The sequence below is a fragment of the Penicillium crustosum genome (assembly GCF_028827405.1).
Source record: "Penicillium crustosum strain IBT 35664 chromosome Unknown utg000002l_segment0_segment0, whole genome shotgun sequence".
NCBI classification, from domain to species: Eukaryota; Fungi; Ascomycota; class Eurotiomycetes; order Eurotiales; family Aspergillaceae; genus Penicillium; species Penicillium crustosum.
In genome coordinates, this window is record NW_026623123.1 from 7,982,197 (window position 1) to 8,000,874 (window position 18,678).

Genomic DNA, 18,678 nt, shown 5'->3' on the forward strand with positions numbered 1-18,678 from the left:
TCCGTAAACTCCGTAAATTGCAAAACATTTTGGAGTTGATTTCCGGGGAAACGCCAAAGATGACACTTTTTGGGGGCAGATTTACGATACCCTTTTGCTATGGTTTAGCCGATTTCATTTTTCACAATCATGGGTTCTTACTATAGCCATAACTTAGACTTCTTGATTATTGCGACTGGTTATCACTCTAGGTCCAACATAATCACACAAAAAGTGGAATCAATTGATTTTGCTCTGCAGACCTGGGGAAGAGAAACTAGAAATCAATTGGCCCCAGTACGCAGCATTTTGGTATTCTTTAAACATTCGGCATTCTAAGTACCGAGACTGCATCGTTTCCTGGCCCCACCAGGTTAGTGCTAGCATTGGAGAAGCCAAAGTGCCGGATGCTATGTTTTGAGGACCCCAAATTGGAGAGAGGAAAAAATAAGTTACCCCAAAGATAACGGTAGGCCATTGATGACCATAACTCTCAATGCTTGGCAAGTTTGATTTCATTCAAGGGCTTCGAAAGGGAACCCCCGGTGCCCTAGTCATTATCTGTGGTAGCTTAGCCTAGTGTTGCAAATCCATGCTGATGAGGTTAAAGCTACTGGGACTAGTTGAGTATACCTTCCATTGCACATTGCTGCTTTGGTGCATCGTATTCAATTAATGAATTCGGTCCACTGGATCTGTTTGTCCCGTGGTTTGGTTCGACCATTGGGTTGTTAGTTGTGGTATAAACTATCATTCCATCTACTCCATAATACGTAATGAATCGCGTGGTATATAACTAACACCAAAGATAGTAAATGATAAGCATGGTTCAATTCCATCCATACACTTCAAGGTGGCTCGGCTATATACTACTCTGGGAAAGCAAGCCACAGCCTCTATACGAGTCTTCGATAGTGGTCTCCTTATCTCTCCATTAGGAACCGATGTTCAATAGTAAATGAGATAGATAGATAGATAGCTATAGGTATGCTTCTTGTTACATAATTGAGGAATTACCAAGCAGGCACTGGGCTACGAAAACATATAAAGAGCAGTTGGAACTACTCATTGTGGTTTTATCATTGCTGTATCTCACTGTCTGCTAAGGATATCATTGCATCCTTCATCATGTTCGGCACTCTCGTAGCCACGGCACTTCTTGCCCAAATTGCTTCGGCATCATCACCTGATATCAAACAATGGAACGACCCCAGTACCAATTTGACTTGGATCTACAAGAACGCATCCTTGCCAAGAGTCATGCAAGTAGCACAAGAACATTTTGCTTTGAAAAAATCTCTAATTTTGATCCTAGGCTCTATAACACTGGGGATGGAACGATTCTGTCGGGATCTACGCATGGTAGATTGGACACAATCGCCTACGGTGGTGGCACTGGAGGATTGACCCCAGAGACACTTATCTATAGCGTCCCCGAAGTCCTCGACATTGCTCAATTCGCCGTCCGAAATATCAGCGGCACTGGCAGTGCTAATGCCGACTCGGACAGATTCCTGAACATCTCAATGCACGCTCAAGAGCAACTCTGTTCATCCGACTCGGATGTCGTTGGCGCTGTCATGATTCATGGCACCAACACGCTCGCTGAAACGGTAAGTTTACCCTCGATCAAATCCCCTTCGAGATTGCCGCATTAGCTGATTCAACATAGGCATTTGGTGTTGATCTCACCTTGAACTGCTCCAAGCCTTTTATCGCTACGGGATCTATGCGGCCAAACTCAGCAATGTCACCCGACGGGCCACGCAACTTCTACGACGCAGTCAGGGCTGCTATTCACCCGGAGTCGCGTGACCGAGGAGCTATGATTGCGCTCAACGACCATTTGGTGTCTGCCTTCTATGGAACAAAGACTAACGGCAACACGGTCACGACATTCTTGGCCACAGACCAAGGGTACATCGCCCAGGTGATTGCCGGACAGCCGTACTTCTTTTACGGTGCATCTTTGCCAAAGGCTCGCCACTACTTTGACCCGTTCAATCTCACCTACCCTCTTCCCAAGGTCGTGGTTCTTTATGGTCACCGTAAGTGAAAAATGGCCCAAAGCTTCCGTGATCTTGTTTAACTGATATTAAACAGAGGGCTTTGACGCAAACCTACTATATGCTGCTGCCGCGGATGGCGCCAAGTAAGTTTCAACCACGAGCCTTTGCTATGCAAGACCTAACAAATGTATCTGCAGGGGCATTGTTATTATGGGTGTCGGTCCTGGCGGTCTGAGCACGGCCGCTACGCAAGCCGCCCAGGATCTCTATGGAAAGGGTGTTGTCACTGTTGCGTCGCTTCGCCCCTCCTTTGGCGCAGTGGTTCCCAGCCCCGAGCCTGGAAATATGTACGTTAACAATTTCCAACCTTCCACAATGACATCTTCACTAACACAATGAATAGTATCAGTTCTGGCTTCTTGCATGGCGAGCAGTCCCGCATTCAGCTCCAGTTGGCTCTTGCATCGGGCTTCGAGTTTACTGAGATCCGCAGGATTTTCGAGGGCGAAATTCGGGCAGCTGTCTTCAACTCTGCTACGCCCTACTATAACGCTACAAGTGTCTAAGATGCAGATGGCGGGCAACTCCTTTTAACTCATTATTGGAGCACCGAGCTACTTAATACCAGCGTGCAAGGTACAAGAATATCAACCTGGTAGCCAAAAGAGGATTTAATTGGGGTAATTTTTCCTTTGGGGGTTCCAAGTGCAGAACTGGGATGAACTCCTAGACAGATGGGGTGTTGGTTTTGGAACAGAGAGTGCAAAGGATGTGTCGTCATTTCTAGAGAACTACTTCTCAGTTAGCCTTGATTTCTTATATTCACGAGTCTACAAACTAGCAGACGAGATCATGAGAGAGCACACTGTAATTTATTGTGTGATGGATAATGAACTGCCGGGTGTATTACATTATTTAGTGTCAATTCCAAACAATTGTTTAAGCCACAAGATTCAGACCAGAGTGGTCCCTCCAATTTTTGTACTGTTCGTGTGCGAGTCTACAAGCTAGCAGACGAGAGCATGAGAGAGCACACCGTAATTTATTGTGTGATGGGTAATGAACTACGAAAAAAACAGGAGAAAACGATATATTTAATCTACTACTATTGCAGAGAGATCATATCATGTCCACTGGGATATTCGAATAATTTGCAAAAGCAGGAACAAAATACATGATAATTGATATTTTTGGATCACTTCTGCCACACCCTCCATCGCTCCTTCAGTTAGTTATGTCTCTTGATTGAGGATCCAGCATAGCGAAAATAATAGCGAGAGATGGTGCGCATGCGAGAGGAAATTGGAAAGAACCAATAGCAGGCAGGTATGGTGTTCATGTTGGGAAAGGCACCGTAAACTGGTGTCTGAGCCATATATGTTGGAGAGGAAGCTCTGAAGATTGACAGTAATACGTTGATTTGACTCACTAGGAGGAAAAGAGGAGAAAGGAAACAGAGAGCTATCTATCTTACGGTCTTGGGATATGGGTCACGTGATCGCGCACCCCAACAATATACCATGGCCAAAGATAGCTGTTTCTGTGAGATGGTGTTCGAGGACAGTGGGTTTGGTGTAGTGAGAGACAGAAAGGAGACAGAAGAAAGAGATCAAAGAAAGCAGGTGATCTGAAGTAAAAGGAACATTGAAGTGAAAGGAAAGTGAAAATACCGGCTGAAGTATCAGCATACACTCCACATATATCAGGCTTGAAGATGATCTTAATGTGCCTTCAGCTGAAACTGGACGTTTCTGACCCAGACAACTCCGTAGACTTGGTCTGGAGACTATGGTCTTACAACCATAAGGAAAGTGTTGGTTAATGGTTGCAGGCGGGATTAGGCGCGCATTGCAAGACAGAAAGGGATTAGGATTGACACGGACGTGCACGTGCTGTTTTTCGCGGTAAATGGTCTTAGTGTCATCCGCGCAGAATCCATGTCGTGGCTTGGATGCCCGTATGGGCAAGAGTCTCGGAGCATACGGCATCATCGCATATGGTGAAGGCAAGTCAGATAAAAAACGTGGATGAAATTCAGATGGTTGAAGAGAAGAGATTAAGTTGAGGAAGTGAAGTGAAGATAAGAGAAGTGAGAACAAAGTCAATTGACAGACGATGAGCGATATGTAAACTAATACCATGTTTGTTTGCCGTTGACCAGGCGGAAGGTCGTACTTGATCCCACGTTTGGGGGGAAGTGGGGGTAACAAAATGGAAAGTAAGATGATAATGCACTAAATTTGAAATGAGAATTGGCAGGTGGTGTTTGTTTTGTGAAGTTGAACTGAAAGCCACTTGTTTCCATGCCCATTGGTTTGTCCGAGCTTTGGAACTGGCCGTTCCTGTCACTTTGATTAGTTTCTTCATTCATATAGTTCCAACTCCCAAACCACACCTCTCATGTACAGAGCATGGCATTTCTCCAGCATTTATCAGACTAGGTTTGCAAGGGACGAGGGCAATGCCAACAGTCGCTTCTGTCTACTTCTCCCCATCAACGTTGGACTCGAGACGTAGGTTTTGGATTTGCTGTTTCAATAACAGGTTCTAAATGCAGCTTTATCCTTGGTCATTGTCATCAGATGTAGATGATAAATGCAGCACAAGAGGACATCGATCTCCTTACTATCGGGGTACCCGTATAACTCTCAGTAACTTCAAATAGTAGCATCATCTACAGATACATTGTTAGCAAGAAGATAAGTTCTAATTATATAAGAAAATTCCCGGATTTCAGTAGAGTTAAAGAAGACAGAAGTGAAATGAAAAGGAAACGCAAGGGAAGAAGGAAATGGAAGAAGTGAATTAGAAAGGTGGAATTCCCAGTTCTGTCAAGCTTATTATATAACTTCAAAATTGGCAAACAAACGCATATTTCTAGTGATTTCCACGGGGGCGGGGGTAGCTATTTAATACCTGTATCGCAATATATATTATCATAGTGTTCGACAATTCGATTATGGTATTGGACGGAGAATTTAGGAGTTGCCTAACATCGGTCTATTCCGCTAGAAGATCGGCGTAGATATGTTACCTAGTACGTTACATTTTGAGCACGTTATACATATATCTCGGAATCCAATTCTAATATTATATTTTGTTCTGATCTTAGTATAGTTCTTGCGCTAGTTCTAGCAAGCGAGTACGGGGCCATCGCCTATACTTGTTCCGTCGGTATCAATATCAAACCACATATCAACATAGGCCCGGACCGCCCCACGAGCCTGCCAGTTGGCTCTATGTCTAAGCAACATCGCGTGGTTGAAATCCGCTTCGCATAACGATGGTAGAGGGGTGCCGATGTAGGGCCTCGGAAATTGATATCAGGTATCTATGGTAGAGAAGAATTAGCTGGTTGCGAGTAAATAGGTAAGGTGGGAAAGATGGGAAGAAGAGAAGAGTTGGAAATAAGAGAAGAGGAAAGCAAGTGCCAATGGAAGAAGGGAAAAAAAGGTGAGGCTAAGAGGACAGGGATACATTGGTAATGTAGAAGAACTAAAGTCTTGGTAACCACCAAGAATGAGACAAGAATATAAACAACTCTTCTCCAAGCGCCCAGACAAGCCGAACAGTTGATGAAAGGTGGTCGCGCCATTTGGGGGTAGTGTAGACCCAATAGCACGGTGCAGCTCAAGCCACGAGATCTAAAAATTGGAGTGACTATTAAAAACCCTCGATCCCTCTATTGATACTACACTCATTCATTTAATGGCACTTGGGAAGAAAGGAAAGAAAGAAAAGGTGGGCCTGCGATCTACTAGTGGGGCCTTTATACCCCAGATCTCGGATTATATACATCCCGATATGGGCGGTTTATCCGGAAAAAAGGCTGTTGAGTAGGGAGTAACCTGGAAATATGAATAACTCATACTACTACATGCTATATTATTTAATTTTGAAGTGTCCAGTAAAATAGGGGGATTTGGGCTTCGTTTCTAAAGCAAACGACATATTTATTATGGTTACGCAGCGCAGTTTGAGAGTTGTTACCATTAAGAGAGTAAGAGAGTGCGGGCAAAACAACGGCCAAATATACATATAACTACTAATGTCTGATCTACAAAGAACAAGTATGGAAATTAAGCCAGCTTACTCATCAACGGCGGTTTGGCCGAGTGGTCTAAGGCGATTGAGTACGTTTCTCTTCCAACAACTGGATCCACCAAAACATTCACTAACAATCTCCACAGCTAGAAATCAATTCCGTTCGCGGGCGCATGTTCGAATCATGCAGCCGTCGTGCTGTATCTTTTTTTTTGGTTTATTCTGTAAAAAGAACATGTCGTTTTTGAGCAAGTACTCCGGACGTGTTACTTTATCATAAGTCTGTCTGGAGTTAGATAGAAATATATCCAGGAAGTTAAATCCGGTCACTGACGCATCATTTCTTTCATTATTGATAGAGCTACGACCGTATATTTTCCTAGGCCTTTTCTATGCACATACATATACCATCGATGCAGTTACTGCTCAAAGGCCCTCATAACAGCAAGACCAGCCATTGAGCCTGATGCAACGCGATTGTGACCTGCAAGTCTACCAGTCAGTCTGTGAAATTCATAGAGGGCCTTGCTTCAACATACCACCATATCGAATCCGTTCCCATCTAACTGTCTTCACAATCTCAGTACCATCTTGATTCCTGATCTCGTTTTTCCAGATCTTGACCTCGCTAGGGTTGCCGTCCTCCGTTTTATGATACGTCATAGCGCCGGGAGCACCCTTGACATGTCTGCCGGTGGCAGCCTCCCAAACACGGCGTCCTTCGTACCAGGGAATTTCCGCATCGTCAAAAGCGTGAACTATTGTGAGGTCAAGGCTTTTATCGGTGTACCCCATATCTACAGCCTTCACGGAAGTGGTATTCACACCGGTAAGACGTGCAAGTCTTCCAGCCGTGTCCCAGTGGTCCACAATGTGGCTCAACAACCACTTTTGAGACCGAGGATATCCCACAATGGGAGACAACATAGGCGGGGTGAGGCCTTTGAAGCTGTAGGATTCGATAAGATTGGCTAGGCTGCTGAAGGACGCCAGTAGGACCACGCCGGCAAATGGCTCAGCATTCTTGATGGCTGGTTGGATAGCTGCCAGGTCAGATGATCCGAATGCAAAGCGCTCTGCCACTGCGGTTGTGACCGCAGTCCCAAGACTTTGGCCCACGATGACGATGCGAGAAGTGGGAACTTTTAATGGCCCTGCGGTAAGAAAGTTAATGAGGGAAACGCCATCTGTGATAAGCCCTTCCTCTGTGGGAGTTCCAGTGCTAACACCAAATCCACGATAGTCAATTGCGAAGACGTGTACTGGGTTTGAAGGGGTAGACAGGCTTAGCATCGAGTTGTAAGTAGCAGGGCGTTGAGCAGAACCCAAGTGCGCCGCATTTCCGTGGACTTGATTGTTCAAATGTCAGCTTCTTAGAGTGGGAATGCAGATTGTCTACCACGTACAGCTTACGACAACTCGTGCATTGGGGTCATTGGCGAGAAGCTTGTGGGCAACTGTCTTCGTGTAATCTTCGGCTGGCCCCGTAGAAGGATTCTCCATTAATTCTTTCTCGTGTTCAAGGCAAAGATGCAAGGGCATCAAGTGCCAGCCGTAAATGGTTTCATTGTCTGGTGTCACCAAATGAAACGGTTGAACTTGAGTTCCTGTGGTGATCCGTCAGCACACATACTTCCGTTGGCCTTCACCTGAACAGAAATGCCATACGCAAAAATCCAAATTGCTCAACTTGATTGACATCCTGCCATAGACTGGGATTAATCTTGTTGGCATAAAGAACACTGTGTTATTTATGTTAGCTCGCTGTGAGCATGGTCCGGGGACTAGATACTTACAAACGTTGGACCTCGGGGAAGGTCAAGGAGAGGAGACAAAGCACATAGAGCAGCCCACCGGCTGCGAGAGACCAGTAGGCCTTCTTGAAGATAGGTTTAAGCTCAACCATTATGCATGCAGGGTTGAGGTGATGTCTGTTGACAGCCGCATGGCCCCAGGGACGGAGGTGAGCGGAGAATCTTGGAAGAGACGGCGCTGATAAGCGGCGCGTTATCGCGTCTCTCACATTTCTCCCTTCCACCCTCTCCCCATCCCCTCCAACATCTCGCTATAGAATGCTTCTTATACTTCCATCGTGGATATCGTGATTATCTCATTGAATCCACCATGGCTGAAAAGCGCAAACTTCCGGCGCGCGACCGCCGCGAATCTGCAGCTAAAAGACGTGTCTCTGAAGCCACGCCGCAGTCTCACAAGAAAAAGGCGCCAACTCCTCGTGCTCCAACTCCCGAAGTAGTTGACACCCCTCTACCAACAAAGGTCAAGGATGGAGATCCCTTGCCTATTGTCCGTATGCGACAACCACTCTCTTTGTCGGACAATGAGTATCAGTCAATCGCCGAAAGGTTTGCCATAACAGCCGCCCCCATTGGTATTGCATGGCTGACATTCTCTTATCTCAACAGTGCAGTTCTCCTCGCTTCACTCGAACGATCGAAGAAAAAGTGGCTAAGCGATGGCATCCTTGTTCGATACTACACAAAGCCGAAGAAGACGAAGCGCGAACAAATCGAGAAGAACAACCCATCGAAGGACACTATGGCAAAAGTTGGGCCTTGCGATGTCACCATCGGTCCCCATTTCTTCGATGCTATGATTTACATTGTCAAAGATCCCAGTGCGCCACCGGCACTCCAATACGCACCCCCGCAACGACCGATGGTTCACTATGGCCACCCTAATAACTTCCAACAATACCGACCGTATCCCACCCCATCCAATCAACAACGACCTGCGCAATACTCTCCCGCTCCTCCCGGTCGCCCTGGGTATACAGGCAGCCATCCTCCCTCCCAACAAGCTCGTGGCCCGAATCAAGGCAATGCGCCTTCTCCCCAAGGAGGACAAAAGCCTCCACAAGGGCAAAAAGGTCAGCCAGCGAAGCCAAGCCCAGATCCTGTGATTCAAATGCTGGCTACTAGGGCAGCTGCGGACCCTGAACTGAAGGCCTTGATGCGTGTTGTTGCTTCAAGCCAAGCATCCCAGGAGCAGCTCCGGGCTTTCCAAGCACACATCGACGAACTCAATGCAATCATCAAATCAAGAGAGCAGCAGGAACAACGGCAGCAATCTTCGACAGCACAGCCAATTACACAACAGTCAACCCCTACACCACAAACTCAGACTCAGAAACAACAAGATGGTGGGACGAAGTCAGTGTCGGAGAAATCCCCACAAACGTCACAAACCCCATCCAAAGCTTCCAAACAGCCACCTGTGAAGACGGAGGCGCAGCCTCAGACACCTGCACAGGCCCCACCGAGCCAGGCTCCTAAACCTCCTCAAAGTGCCGCCGGATCGGGCACCGTCAAGGAAGAGCAATCGGCCACAGAGCAGAAGGGTTCCCAACCCGCGCCATCTGAAGTAGGGCGCCCAGTTGTACCGAGCCAATCAGCGACTCCTGGTGCTGCAATCACCCCGGCCCCTGCTTCTACTTCTCAACAGCAGGCTCCTGTGGTTAACCCCACACCACCAGCCAGCGCTCAACAGCCAGGAGCACGACCGGGACTACCATATGCCCCCAACCAACAACCTGCTTATGGGTCACAACCTCCACTCCAGTCTCGACCACCCCAATATGGTTCTCCTGTTCCATTCCCCCGCCCACCTCCAATTCCTTACGTCTCCCCACTTGGATCTCCACCAGTAAACTACAAGTCTGTGGTGTTTGAATTCACATCTCCTTTAACTCCATATGGAAGCAGTACCTCGGGCCATGCCGGCTCGGGTGACCGCTACCTTTTCCCTGAGTACACCATTCTGGAATGGCTCCCAGCCGAGAACACAGTCATCGCCTCATTTTTGGTAGTCCGCAAGGTTGCTCCAAACACACCATTCCCTCTTGAAACTGCCACAGAGGCTGCGAACTCTAAAAGCAAAGGCAAGGGAGCATCTAAAGCTAAGAAGGCTGAACCGAAAGTCAAAACCGAGAAGGGCAAACTGCCAACCGATACCCCAGCCCCGAGTCAACCAGGCACGCCTACAACGGGGACGCCACAAAAGCAGGAACCTGCCGACCAAACATGCCTCTCCACCCCCGGTGTCCCAGGGACTCCTGTCAATGAGGCGAATCTCAAAGAATACTGGCAACCAGTCACGTTCCGCATCCATGCGCCCAATGCCAAAATCCTTGAGCCTCTAGCCCGCGTCGTCAAGCCAGCAGACGAGGTGCGCAAATATATGAATGACATCATGGACCGTGCTGAACGTGCACCAGATGGCTACCTGGCCATGCGTCTGCCTCGTGAGGCGGCGTCAGAATCCCTTGAGAGGGACGGGACACCTGCTTCTTCGGGAAATGTCGGTTCCGGAACCCGTAGTCGTCTTTCCCGTGTTCAGCTGGCTGGTGAAGAATCCGAGGCGGAGAATTCCGCTTTCGAATTCGAAGAAGATGAAGAAGACCTCAAGGATTTCTATGATGCGCCGAGCGGTCTACCACCATTGAAGGCCTGATCATAGATTGTATTCTTCTAGAGGCGTCTACAGATGCAGATCCTTACATTGGTGGTTATTTGAAACCACACGTAGCCTGACAGAGAGATCGAGTAACTATATAGTATCGATCTGCCAACCACTGACACATGTGGTTGAGAATGAAAGGGCCCGGTGGCAACAGCAGCCCCTGTGAAACTCATTGGATTTATATGGAACTTTGAGCCCCAAGGATGCCTCTGGGATGATGTATGTACAATATATACGGCTCTACTTGAGCCAGTTTTTAAATCTACGATAATCAAATGTTCAAGACCTTGCATTTGGAGATGTACCGGTTATCATTTCCAACCCCGCGTTTTGCGGAAGTAATACAATTCCCCGACTACACGTATGTTTAAAAGGCGGCAACAGGATTGATTATAAGAAGGATGCCGCTGGAAATGCCGTGAGCTTTGAGTGGCCCAAAAATTGCAGGCCTGTTGGACAGGTAATTAATGTAGGTTTACGGAAAACCTCACTCCAATCTCGACGCCGATGAGACCAAGTCGCAGATGCCATACCGTAACACATTCAAACAAAGACTTGCTCGGTAAACAGGCAATAAACCAACCCCTTAACCCCTCCCACCAGCATATCTCGCCTCATCCCCAATAATACCAGCCGTCTCCAAAAGCCACCTAGCACTCTCTTTCGCCGAATCCCCAGCCCCAGCTTTGATATTGATATTACGACGGCGCTCGGCCTCCCGTGCCTCGAATTCCCACTTTGCACGCTGGATCTCCACCGGACTTAAGCTTGGGTCCGCGGAAAACGACGACTCCTCCGGATCTGGGATGATACCCCAAATCTCCAGGGTGTACAGATCAAGCTTGATCTTTGTGGGCGGGTCTTCGGGGGATGTGTTGGCAGCGGGTAGGAAGACGCCGTCGTGTCCGACGGGTTCGGCGTGGAACTCGGCTGTTTCTATGTTGGCATCGATGATGAGACTGCCTGCTCCATGGGGAGTCGGGTAGTTTTGCTGTGTGCGGGACGGGACGGGGATTCGACAGCCGATTGCGATGCCGGTGTTGGGTGAAAAATAGGCGGTTGGGGTGTTGGGCTTCTTTGCGGATGGGGAGGGGTTGCCTGGGAGAAGGATATGCTTTGGGGATAGTTGGAAGAGGCAGGGGAGGAGGTCGGATGTTTTTGAAGATGAGCTCGAGGTCGATATGGAATTTTTCCACGTTTGGGGAATGTAGGCGCCGAGTGTTATCAATTCTTCGCTGGTTGAGTCTGTTGGAGATCCTTGCAGGAGGAGCAGGGTGGCAGTTTGCCAGGTAAGAACGTGGTGGGAGAAGGATGTTAAGGAAGACCCGTGGGCGCTTGTGGAGAAGACGGGATGTAGTTTGACGCTGCTTCGGAGGATATTGATATCGGGCGATGTGGATGGGAGGAAGAATGAAAGATGCGAGGTAAGTGTTGGGTTTAATATGGCCGACTCAAAGCTTCCCGGAAGTGTAAGTGCAGCTGGTGGTGAGGGGGGGCTCTTCTGTCTCCTCGCTCTCCTCCTGTTCTGTCTCCGTACTTTGACCCTTGTGGCGGCGTTGAGAGAGATTCAAATTCTTGCTGAAAAGCATGTGCTCGAAAAGAGCAGTGAGCGGATCGAATAGATATGGCAGAGACAGTGATATCGTTCGGGCAAAAGCCTTGTAAGATATCCCGCCGTCGCTCTCTTCCGGTGAAAAGGCAGCAATGATACTGTCTGCTTCTTTCTTGAGCGATTTCATACGCTGAACATCCAATCCGGATGTGTATACTTTCAAAGACTCCAATGGCTTCAGTGGTGCAATGACAAGCAATAGCATAAGCAACCGGCGGAATGTATCGATAGAGATCCGTGTCTCGTAAACGGTCTTGTCAACGCGGTGATCGTGTTTGAACACTTCAATCGCATCAAGAGACTCCAGTGCCGCAAGAGCAAGATCATCATCCTCATCTTCGTCGTACTCATCGTTGGCTGGTGCGTCTATAGAGAATCCCAAGGCATGGGAATGCTCAGCCGAAGCTTCGGAATCCTCGGTTGTACATTCTCCACTAGACTCGGCGGGAGTCTTTCTCCCCACGTCAGCTAGACTACCAAAGAGTAACTTGATTCGATCCTTATGTCCCTGCTTCAGCGCTTTCCCATAGCGCTCAGTCAAGAGCACAACCACCTTGACCATGGCCTCGAAGGTCAACACACTGGGTGCAAGAGTGTTTTGGAATGGAAAGGCTCCCAGATAAGAGACCATGCGGAAGATCACCGGCCCTGCATCTAGTGGCTGTTCCTGGGAAGAGGTATAGATACCATCTGGGATGCCCAAGAAGTCTGAGAGGACTTTCTCATTCCAGTACCGCAGACCTCCCTGCTCTAAAGCCCGAGAGAAGAAGTTGTCCTTGAAATGCGTGAGCTCTAATGGCGTAAAGCATTTTGTGGCAAAACGCTCAGCGAGCACGGAGCTCAACTCCTCTATTTACGCATACCGTTAGATACAGCTGTCATTGATCAGGAATTCCCATGTCGAAGTCGAGGCCACATTGTTGACGATTACAGCCGACCAAGAGAGTAGCAGCTTCATGTACCTCCCGGGCGCAACCTTGAATGTAAGAGGTAGAACTCACCTGGGGATAATGCACCATGCTCATTGGACTGGGCTACACCCATTGTTGATGGTTGATGCGGGGATGACCCCACTGCTAGGCTACGGCTGAGTTCCGTCGCAGTGCTCAAGAGCTAATCTCAAGCGAGAAGTTGGAATAAGAGAGAGAGCTGTGAAATGGAATGGTTCAGAATGGTCAAATTGTCCCAAAAAAAAAAAAACATCAATGAGCCGTAGGTAGTAAGTTAACATGGAGAGCGGAATTCCACGAGACGACGTCAGATTGTTGCCTGAGGCATATAATGATTCTAGACTCTTGTTTTTCTGCCTGAGGCTTTGGACTCACGCAGAATATTACGTAAGGTTATGTAATGACAGCGGATAACCACTTGGCGTCACTGTCACTGTTTGCAATGACCCCAAATGTGTCTTGGGTTTTGATCCATCGCACAGGGAAGGCGAAATAGTACCTAAGGGGCCCGTTCGCCGTTTATACCACGATATTTCCTTCTAGAAAGATGAGGATTACTTACAGAATCACCCCTATCAGCAGCGCGCATGCGAGATTCCGCTCTGTTTCGCTGTCTCATCATTTTCAGTTCTTAGTTTTGTCAGTGAGCTTCTACAGCTCTCCAATCTAAATATAACATTGCACAATGCATTTCAACATCCATCACGTAGACCTCGCCTAACAATCCTTCTAGTCATTGTCTTGTTTATTTGTTTCTCTCTTTCTTTACAGTTGGCCTGCCCTAGGTCACTGTGAAGGAAGTCTGTCGGTGCCATTTCCCTTTCCTTAGCTGTAGGCTATCCGCCTTAAACGTGGATACTTCTTTAAGCTACTATGTATCTTGGTATCAAATATCCTCGACACTCAAAAATGATTCGATAATATCTTTGGATACATCTTGTGCTTGATTCATGGGATTATAAGGAAACTATCTATTAAAAATACTTGTTTTGACGTTAGCCCACTGATAATTTATATCATACATATAGAGACTAAATACTAAAAACGGAATGATATCTAAGTATGGAATGCACTGGTACATGTAGCGAATCGGAAAATATACATATCTATCTACCTTATACATACCAGTCTCTCCTCACATATGGATAGATGGAATCCTTACACATACACAAGCCATAGAGATACTTAGTTAGTCGTGAACAGTCAGTTAATTTTTCAACCTAGGCACAGACGTGTGAGGTTAACCAATAAAAAGCAATTCATAACGCTTATGCTGTCTTGGCTACGCACTAATGCAATACAGATTCCGGCAATTTAGGACTATTTACCCGATTCATGAAAATAGAAACAAATGAAAAAATAAGATACGACCTGACTAGTGACCTCCACACTCCCCAAGTGATCTTAGTTACCTTACCCATTTGCCATTAGGGCCCTGGAGGCCAGAGACAGGCCCCGTTATTAGTAGCTATACCCTGCTATGGCAAAAATGCCTCCGAAAGACGACAAATACGTATAAGGACCTTTTGTGTACTTGTTCATTTTTAGTTTTCATTTCGATCTTGGATTAAGGTGGAAATACTGCGGATACTTACGGATTCTCTTCGACGGCAATATCTCGGATATAGAAGTCAAGTGGATGGCGGGGCCCGTGCTTCATACGTTAATGGTGCTTTAATGATACCATAGTGGTGGCCTGAGAATGGCTGGGACTAAGCTATTAATTCCATTATACCATATGCTGGTGATTACAATCAATGCTTACTTATTTTTAAAACATTGAAGCCTATATCCACGTTGTGTTTCTATTACCCAATTTATAAAATAAAACGTTAAAACAGCTAGAACCTGGAATATGTAATAATCGGTATAAGTTAACTAACGAATTCAATTGTTGTATGAATTTCTACGATGGAACCACCGCGGTACGCCGGATTTCCCCCTATTTGGGTAATAATGCGTTTTACATATTGAAAAACAAGAAAACAGAGAACAAGCAAGGAGTACTTCGTACATATTATAGACATGTATGGGCTGAAATAAACAGAACACAGACCTCGGGAATCCAGGGGTCCACGGGTGGGGTTCAATCCCGAAACACGCACCGTGTGTTAGGGCTAACTTGTCTTAGCGCTGACATTAACCTAGCTTGACCTCACTAAGCTGACATGCATTCAATTAGCTCCATTCCTAAGGCTGCAGTGTATCATGTGTTTTATTAGTTGATAATTAGTCTGGTAGTTGCTTTATTATTGGAATACTCTGCCCAAATTATTAATCGTTGTAATACACGCCATACTACCATGCAATTAGGGATATCCAGCAACAACGTGGTCGTGCACTGGGCCAGCCACGAAGTTAATACTAGACGACCGAACCCCAAGGTAAGATCTTCATGGCTATGGGTCGTCAGGAGTCCCAGCTGGCACCGAATTCGTCAGCTATCACCATTGGAATCATCTTTAAACGAAATGTTTTGTGGTGGCTACCGGGTGCGGTAATGGCTAGGGACCCAGGTAGATAACCTTGATGGCCGCCATTAGGCTATATCTGTAACTGTGGCTGAGAGGCCCATTGGCCGAGAGACAAAATTTACCACACCTATAATATTGTCAAGGCGGAGGAAGACTTGGACTGCACTGTATCATCCGAGAAGAGAAGTAGTCAGTTTGCTGCCCACGTCTCGAAATCTTTATATAAACTGCAGATTTAACAACCATCACATACTGAATACATTCACAATTGTCTTACTCACGTTCATTTCATGACTTGGTCATTGATATATAATAATAGTCTCTGTTCCACTGAGTCTAGCTGGAACTTGATGAAGTTGAATCTGAAATTGGCGATGAAAACGGGTCAGCTTCCTTGGAAATAGTGGCAGCCGAGTTAGTGTGGAGCTGCAACTTCGGTGATAAACATGCTGCGGCAGACAGGGCAGAAACAGCGCACGCACATGGTGTGAAGTCAAAGCCATTGTGACAGGTGGGCGCCAATGGTAGTAGGATCAACGACATTCTGTGCAGCAATATCAGATTGTTGCCTAATTTTCTTTCCCCTTCCCTTTCATCCTTTCTAGAAGAAATAAAGTAAGTGACAAGCAGAGTTACGCTAGCCATGTCAAAGTGTATTATTATTGAAGGTGCCTGGGTATTTTGGGGGCCAATTCAAAAGAACTAAGCCTTGTATGTATATAATACATACAAATGTAATAACCATACCAGATACGGAATAATTGGTAACAGTACCTTTAGATCGAGATCTCAGATGTCTCCAGGGCTATTTTTAACTACACATGTGGCTTCTGTGCCCTCTCTACACATCGGGTCACATATCGTTTTTTCCAAGGCAACAAGAATAGTAGGAGTTTTTGTATTCCTCCAGGCATCAGATATCGATATATAAATTAACTATTTGAATGCTGTCTGCCTTCTTCGAAATGTTTATGACCGTGTGCTTCTCTTCTATACTTTCGTATCGGTTTCTTTCAGGCATTCTGACCTGACACATTCCTTTCGTCACCGGTTATTCTTTGTGTCATATATACTTGTAATCATGCGATTTCCAGTGTCAGGCTTGTTCTTGGTGGTGGTGTCAGCCATCGTGGCCCGGGCATCCCCCGTCCAAACTGCTGTACCCCAGCCCGGGGTATTCCCGCGCGATACCAGCCCCACCACTACGGCGACAAACTCGCAGACCACCACGACAGCGACTACCACGACAGCCACTGAATTCGAATTGACGTTGAGCCTGGATTTGCCTTCCGATACGTGCACGCCCACCATAAAACCCGACAAGTATGGCTGGGTACCGGCCTCGGAGTGCGATGCCTTGTACCTCTACTACCCGTCTTTTGGAGCCGCAATCGCTGCCGCCGTGATTTTCGGGATCCTGTTCATGGCCCACTTTGTGCAGGCGACTATGTACAAAGCGGGCTTTGCCTGGGTCATCCTCATGGGGGTCTCGTGGGAGACCGTGGCCTACGGAGTCCGCGCCTTCAGCACTCACAATCAGCAGAATGATACTGTCGTGACCATCGCCCAGATGTTTGTTCTTTTGGCTCCATTATGTACGACCCAGAAATTTTTACCTGCAACAGCTCAATTCTATAATACTAATTCTGAATATAGGGGTCAATGCATTCGACTACATGGTTCTAGCAAGGATGATCCATTTCTTCGTCCCCGAGCGTCGCATCGGCATGTTCAAACCCTCCTTACTAGCCAAGTCATTCGTCTTGCTCGATTTCGCCTCCTTCGTTGTTCAGATGATCGGTGGCTTGATGGCCAACGGTACGGGCCAGCAGCAAATGAATGGTATCCATATCTATATGGGTGGCATCGGCATCCAGGAATTCTTCATCATCTGCTTTTTGGTGTTGGCTGTGCAGTTCCAGCGATTGATGCTGCAGCTGGAGCAGACTGGCCGATTGCCTGTCGAGAAGCGTAACTGGCGTCGATTGCTTTACGCCCTCTATGGAAGTCTAGTCGCCATTACTGTGCGCATCATCTACCGCTTGATTGAATTTTCCTCCGGCTTTGGGGAGTCAAATCCGATTCCATACCATGAATGGTATATGTATGTGTTTGACGGTATTCCCATGGCGTTGGCTATCCTTATCTGGAACATTGTGCCGCCGGGTGCCGTGTTGCAGGGTCCCGATGCGAAAATGCCATCCAGTGGTATCGGCAGGTGGCTCTGCTGTTACGGCTGTGCGTGTTGCTGTCGAAGCTGCCGGAAGGGGGCTAAGGGAAAGAATGATATGCAACGACTACCTGATAGCGACACGTACGGCGATGATGTGCTACTTCGCAGCCGAGAACCATCCCCCTACCGCGATAGCCAATACACAAGCCATCGCTGAGTTGGTCCTTTGCTGTTTTTATCAGGACAATTATATTACATGTGAATAGATTGCATTCTACCTTTGTATTTACTTTCATCTTCCTTACCTCCTTTTGTCCTCCTTTTCATTTTCTTTTGTTGTGGTTTTCTTTCTGTCTGTCCTACCCGCAGTTGGAAACAAGAACTGGACCAGGCGTTCAATGAAAGCGGCTCTTGGATTTGTTGATAAAGTTCTCGCGCACATACCCCCTTGACTTTAGGTATCATCCAGGCTGGTACACTTCTTACTTAACAAATGAATAGATTATGACAAAGTAAATACATACCCATGTCAATAAACATATCTCTTATGAATTAAGCCCTACAGAATTGGCTGAAAAGGCCCTTTAATGCTCGCAACTAGAATGCAAAAAATATATATTTATAACGGGTCCACATGATTTCAGACAAAAGAATTTTCCTTCTAAGGTCGTGTTTTATTCGTTGCACCTATAATCCATACACCTGGAAATGTTTTCAGGCTGAATACTGCGCCTGTGATTTCCACGAGGAGCGTATACTGCTACTGCATATACTAGTCGTCTGCTCCCCGAGCATGCTTAAAACTGACATTTGGATCCTGCCACCACCACTCGAACTGTAATTGGAACAAAAAAAACCAATAACCAAACGCTTTCACAGGGAGTATTGGCTTGGTTAGGCGCTTTTCTAAAACACGGCGAATCTTCGCCTATGAAACTTTGAAGGTAATTTAAATATT

General features: G+C 46.8%; 5 protein-coding genes across 5 annotated transcripts; 3 read left to right on the forward strand and 2 right to left on the reverse strand.

The window, feature by feature from the left end:
- Positions 1-1,178: 1,178 nt before the first annotated feature.
- On the forward strand, positions 1,179-2,554 carry N7487_006526 (asparaginase; the record flags this gene model as incomplete). The annotated part of the gene is made up of 5 exons (XM_056874273.1): positions 1,179-1,592; positions 1,652-2,027; positions 2,083-2,131; positions 2,186-2,335; positions 2,392-2,554. 5 exons carry the CDS (start codon positions 1,179-1,181, stop codon positions 2,552-2,554), a joined length of 1,152 nt encoding a protein of 383 aa, XP_056731993.1.
- A 3,897-nt stretch (positions 2,555-6,451) lies between these two features.
- N7487_006527 (alpha/beta hydrolase) lies at positions 6,452-7,938 on the reverse strand (the record flags this gene model as incomplete). Its single annotated transcript, XM_056874274.1, has 5 exons — positions 6,452-6,516; positions 6,572-7,381; positions 7,439-7,639; positions 7,701-7,774; positions 7,829-7,938. The coding sequence occupies 5 exons, from the start codon at positions 7,936-7,938 to the stop codon at positions 6,452-6,454; spliced, it is 1,260 nt and encodes a 419-aa protein (XP_056731994.1).
- Positions 7,939-8,156: 218 nt separating this feature from the next.
- Positions 8,157-10,502, forward strand: N7487_006528 (uncharacterized protein; the record flags this gene model as incomplete). The annotated part of the gene is made up of 1 exon (XM_056874275.1): positions 8,157-10,502. One exon carries the CDS (start codon positions 8,157-8,159, stop codon positions 10,500-10,502), a length of 2,346 nt encoding a protein of 781 aa, XP_056731995.1.
- A 595-nt stretch (positions 10,503-11,097) lies between these two features.
- N7487_006529 (TLD domain-containing protein) lies at positions 11,098-13,167 on the reverse strand (the record flags this gene model as incomplete). Its single annotated transcript, XM_056874276.1, has 3 exons — positions 11,098-11,990; positions 12,049-12,972; positions 13,125-13,167. The coding sequence occupies 3 exons, from the start codon at positions 13,165-13,167 to the stop codon at positions 11,098-11,100; spliced, it is 1,860 nt and encodes a 619-aa protein (XP_056731996.1).
- Positions 13,168-16,628: 3,461 nt separating this feature from the next.
- N7487_006530 (RTA1 domain-containing protein) lies at positions 16,629-17,937 on the forward strand (the record flags this gene model as incomplete). The annotated part of the gene is made up of 2 exons (XM_056874277.1): positions 16,629-17,142; positions 17,204-17,937. The coding sequence occupies 2 exons, from the start codon at positions 16,629-16,631 to the stop codon at positions 17,935-17,937; spliced, it is 1,248 nt and encodes a 415-aa protein (XP_056731997.1).
- Between the last annotated feature and the right edge of the window lie 741 nt (positions 17,938-18,678).